Consider the following 5,891-nt stretch of genomic DNA (forward strand, 5'->3'; position numbering starts at 1 on the left):
ATATAAACAAATTACAGATATAATCACATCTACATAACTCATAGAACTACATTCTTATTATATATTACATGATGCCCTGAAAATATACACGAATTACAGATATAATCACAGTTAAATAACTCATAGAACTACATTCTTATTATATATTACATGATGCCCTGAAAATATACACAAATTACAGATATAATCACATCTACATAACTCATAGAACTACATTCTCATTATGTATTACATGATGCCCTGAAAATATACACAAATTACAGATATAATCACATCTACATAACTCATAGAACTACATTCTCATTATATTACATGATGCCCTGAAAATATACAAAAATTACAGATATAATCACAGCTAAATAATTCATAGAATTACATGCTCATTATATTACATGATGCCTTGAAAATATACAAGAATTACAGATATAATCACAGCTAAATAACTCATAGAACTACATTCTCATTATATATTACATGGTGCCCTGAAAATATACACGAATTACAGATATAATCACAGCTAAATAACTCATAGAACTACATTCTTATTATATTACATGATGCCCTGAAAATATACACAAATTACAGATATAATCACAGCTAAATAACTCATAGAACTACATTCTCATTATATATTACATGGTGCCCTGAAAATATACACAAATTACAGATATAATCACAGCTAAATAACTCATAGAACTACATTCTCATTATATATTACATGGTGCCCTGAAAATATACACAAATTACAGATATAATCACAGCTAAATAACTCATAGAACTACATTCTCATTATATATTACATGATGCCCTGAAAATATACACAAATTACAGATATAATCACAGTCAAATAACTCATAGAACTACATTCTCATTATATTACATGGTGCCCTGAAATTATACAAGAATTACAGATATATTAACAGCTAAATACCAGGACAAAGAAGGATTAGATGGCTCAAATTTCGATGGTGTAAACACTTTTACTGATTGACTTGGCTAAAAAAATTCCTGTTTCTGAGATTAAAGTATAATTGGTCAAAAAGATTTTTTAAAGTTGCACTATTATAGTAACCAATCGAAACTATTTCACGTTTCAACTGCAACATTGACAGTTCTAAATTCATACGCAATAGTGTACAATTGTCATTTGTCTAAGTTATTATGAAGAGAAAACGTCATCATCTCCATGTAAAATAGAAATTCCACGATAAACAATATGGCCAGTGAAAGACAATTGTCGGCCATTTTGAATTTGAGAATATATTCTTCAAAAAAGGGAAACGAAAAACGCATTAATGGAAACTCTTTTGGAGTTTTATACATACTTTTCACGTTACTTTCTGCCATTTCCTATCTTATTACCAAACCACCAATTCAGTTTTCAAGGGAACAATCATTGAATTTGTTGGTTAAAGTTTTGAAGTGTCAAATATTGCTGAACGCTGTCTTCTTGGACACTGCCAAGGGGACGCAACTCGTCAATGACACGTTATTTGCAATTAAATCATTTTCCTTTAAAATAGGTTTTGGAAAAACTAACATTGACTATAATTATAGTAGAGGGGGCTTCCTACATAAAATAGTCGGTTAAAAGTTACAATTCGTGTATTCAACTTATTATGATTTCAAATTTTGAAGAAATGTTCATAGAAATTGCTCTACTTTCACTTTCCCGGAAATCGGGCGAGCGCAGGTGCGACTTCCGGTTTGATAATAATATTGGAGAAAAAAATAACTCAGAAGATAAAAAGCTGAAATTGGGACAATTATTGTTGTGAAATGAATCCAGCCGCGATAGCTACCCCTTTAGAAGATGTTCAGGGTGACGGAAGATGGATGAGTATGGTATGAACTATGTTGTCAAGATCGAAAATCTCAAATATAACAAACAAATGTCCACAGCATCTCACTCTCCTTACAGGCTTACTAATGACACTATACAATACAGGCCAGTCTGTCGTCGACTGAGTCAGAATTTGTCTGATTTTCTATCACAATACAATTGATTGAGCTGTCACCATTAACTAAGGCATTGTCTGGCTATGTAGTTGGCCTATCTGTTGTAAAATATGTCTATGGTGCCTAATGGTATTGGTGGAAATTGCAAGCTATCTTTCCTAGGTATTGCTATTAGGCGTGGTCTTTGGTATAATGATAACGAAAGTTGATGTTCTTGTTCACTGAATTTCATTTTTTAATTCTTTCAACAACATTGACATTTGATATTCTATTTCTGTTTCAGCACAATTTATTTCTCAATGAAGCTAAAGAAAGGGAGCCTGAAGTGATATTTATTGGTGATTCCCTGATCTCCAATCTAGCTCAAACACAGGTATTTCTAGTTTTCACAGGTGATCTAAGCCTTTGTCTATTGAAGCCTAGTTAGAATGCTGATATTCTTATACTACCCCAAATCCCCTCAAAAAAATCAAATCTTTAACAATGTTTCTTTTCCAGTTTGAACTAGAATGAGTGAATTAACCATTAGAAATAAACTTAACACAATATCTAGCAGAATATTTTACTTGAATTGTAATTAAGCTTTCTATTTGTAATTAGGCTTTCTATTTGTAATTAGGCTTTCTATTTGTAATTAGGCTTTCTATTTGTAATTGAGGTTTCTATTTGTAATTGAGGTTTGTATTTGTAATTGAGGTTTGTATTTGTAATTGAGGTTTGTAATTGTTATTGAGGTTTGTATTTGTAGCATTGGCAACAGATGTTTGAGCCGTTACATTGTATTAATTTTGGTATTGGAGGAGATCAGACTCAACATGTTTTATGGAGAATACAAAATGGAGAATTAGAAGATGTAAAACCTAAGGTAAAATAAATATAACATCTGAACCCCTGAACTCTCAAGAGGACTATAGCGTGTATTATTAGACTGAACTATTATCGATGTTTTTTTTTGTAAATATTAAAATTAAAAGTATGAAAACAGGACCTGTTGTTAATCAGAGATGCTATTTTAACAGTGGATTTGTTTTGATAGTATTACTAGTTGGTACTTATATTGAACCTCTCGTGTTATTTCAGGTGATAGTATTACTAGTTGGTACTTATATTGAACCTCTCGTGTTATTTCAGCTAGTTGGCACTTATATTGAACCTCTCGTGTTATTTCAGGTGATAGTATTACTAGTTGGTACTTATATTGAACCTCTCGTGTTATTTCAGGTGATAGTATTACTAGTTGGTACTTATATTGAACCTCTCGTGTTATTTCAGGTGATAGTATTACTAGTTGGCACTTATATTGAACCTCTCGTGTTATTTCAGGTGATAGTATTACTAGTTGGCACTTATATTGAACCTCTCGTGTTATTTCAGGTGATAGTATTACTAGTTGGTACTTATATTGAACCTCTAGTGTTATTTCAGGTGATAGTATTACTAGTTGGTACTTATATTGACCCTCTCGTGTTATTTCAGGTGATAGTATTACTAGTTGGTACTTATATTGAACCTCTCGTGTTATTTCAGGTGATAGTATTACTAGTTGGTACTTATATTGAACCTCTCGTGTTATTTCAGGTGATAGTATTACTAGTTGGTACTTATATTGAACCTCTCGTGTTATTTCAGGTGATAGTATTACTAGTTGGTACTTATATTGAACCTCTCGTGTTATTTCAGGTGATAGTATTACTAGTTGGTACTTATATTGAACCTCTCGTGTTATTTCAGGTGATAGTATTACTAGTTGGCACTTATATTGAACCTCTCGTGTTATTTCAGGTGATAGTATTACTAGTTGGCACTTATATTGAACCTCTCGTGTTATTTCAGGTGATAGTATTACTAGTTGGTACTTATATTGAACCTCTCGTGTTATTTCAGGTGATAGTATTACTAGTTGGTACTTATATTGAACCTCTCGTATAATTTCAGGTGATAGTATTACTAGTTGGTACCAATAATCATGATCATACATCAGAACAAATAGTGGGTGGTATTATAGAAATAATTAACGTTATTCAAACTAAACAACCACAGGCTCAACTTATTGTCTTGGTAAGTTAACATCAGATATTTCAGGTAGAAACTTTGATAAGTTAGAAGTATTATGTTTGAAGGGTTTTTTTTATCAGCTGGTCATTGACCAAACCTCTTGGAAATAGTCTTGCACTGTACTCATCTATAGCAGAAATATCTATATTATACAAGGATACCAACTTGTTATTTTAAGAATTTTTATACCAGCTGATCTTTGATCTTCCCTAGATTTGATACCATAATACCAGCTATTTAAGGGAATCATATTTTGTTCATTTTTGACTGATAAATTCAAAGACACGCATAAATCAGGAATTAAAATATCTTTTTTTTATTTTTAGGGAATTCCTCCGAGAGGGGAAAAACCCAACCCACTTAGAGAGAAAATAGAGAGAATAAACAAAGGTTTGGCTGAACAGTTGTCTGAGATGCCGAATACATCCTTCCTCAACATAGAACCACAGAATTTCATCAATTCTAACGGCATTATCAACCATCATGACATGTTTGATTTTCTCCATCTTACTCATATTGGCTACCAGAAAATTTGTGATCCATTATTAGAAGAATTACAGAATTATTTACAAACTTTTATTAAGGTTGAAAGTACATCAGTTGAAACTGCCTCCATCGCAGGAGAGCTGGCTGCAGATAAGTAAGATGCTTTACAAGGCTGAAAAAATTTACACAAGGCTTGAAATATGATACACGTTATATTTCACACCCTTATTTGGCACTTTATAGAACTTTTCTCACATACAGTACAATGTTTCAGTCTAGAAAGAAACTCTTGGTGTATTTTTAAAATAAGGCATGTAATTCATTGCCAGGTGTATTTTCTTCAGCCTTGAATGTGCACTACACAGAAACCCCTTGATTTTTAATGAACCCTTCCAGGCATACATGTATTAAATACTCAAGACCACATTGATTTATAATCAGAAGAGATCATTAACAGATTTAGGGGTGTTTCTAGCCACACTCTGTTAAGACTTGATGCTTTGAATATATTGGGACTAATTTTATTACAGTCAATACTTATTACTTTGTGCTCATTTTGTTTTTTCAGTCTTTGCACTCTGGTCAATTAATTTACTGTTAAGATATATAAGTTTCTACTCCAGAGATGAACTCAATCTATAGAAAAATACTATTTCTCAAGAACATATTTACTAGTAGCAAGCCCAATATCTTTCAAATATTTATAGTCAAATTACTGTATAAAAAACCAAGAGGTTCAACAAATGGCCAAATATTTAACCTGGAATCATATCTATTTAGCCTAAAGATCAACACCTAGAGTAGAAAACATCTGAACGTAATGGCATTGTAGTGAAATTAGGCCCATTATCAGCTTCTTTAGCTTATAGCTTATTATAAAACATTGTGACAATCTTTAAAGTATTATTTTTAATTAGCTTATTGTTAATGGATATATATATATATAATATGTAAGAATATCAAGTATACATTCCTAGCTCCATACATCTTGTCAGGCTTTCTTCATATCTAATTCCATACTTACTTCATTACTTCTTTCCCTATTCCAATTTGTTGTTTTTTGGTTATAAAAGATGAAATGAGAGTAATGTAGATGATTCTATGAGGCTGTGTTCAAATCTGTGCAATTTTCAACCTAAACTGATTCTGATATAAATGTACCTAATAAGAATTTGATATAAAATGAAGTATTCAGTTGTTAATTTATAATTTTATTTATGATTTTTCTCCAAATATTTCACTTCAGTATTGTAAAATATATATAAAAGCTATTCCCATATTTCTCTTGGTTTCATTTAAACTTTTCTTGTTAAATCGTCATGTAATCACCTGTTTAAATTCATTTCAATTCATTCATTACCCACTATAACGTACAATTGATGATTACTCTC

At 31.4% G+C, this 5,891-nt stretch overlaps 1 protein-coding gene across 1 annotated transcript; it reads left to right on the plus strand.

Moving 5' to 3' along the window:
- Positions 1 to 1,779: 1,779 nt before the first annotated feature.
- LOTGIDRAFT_145016 (hypothetical protein) lies at positions 1,780 to 4,658 on the plus strand (the record flags this gene model as incomplete). The annotated part of the gene is made up of 5 exons (XM_009056446.1): positions 1,780 to 1,845; positions 2,243 to 2,332; positions 2,708 to 2,824; positions 3,895 to 4,017; positions 4,341 to 4,658. The coding sequence occupies 5 exons, from the start codon at positions 1,780 to 1,782 to the stop codon at positions 4,656 to 4,658; spliced, it is 714 nt and encodes a 237-aa protein (XP_009054694.1).
- Between the last annotated feature and the right edge of the window lie 1,233 nt (positions 4,659 to 5,891).

This window comes from Lottia gigantea (assembly GCF_000327385.1).
Source record: "Lottia gigantea unplaced genomic scaffold LOTGIsca_279, whole genome shotgun sequence".
Classification (NCBI taxonomy): domain Eukaryota; kingdom Metazoa; phylum Mollusca; class Gastropoda; family Lottiidae; genus Lottia; species Lottia gigantea.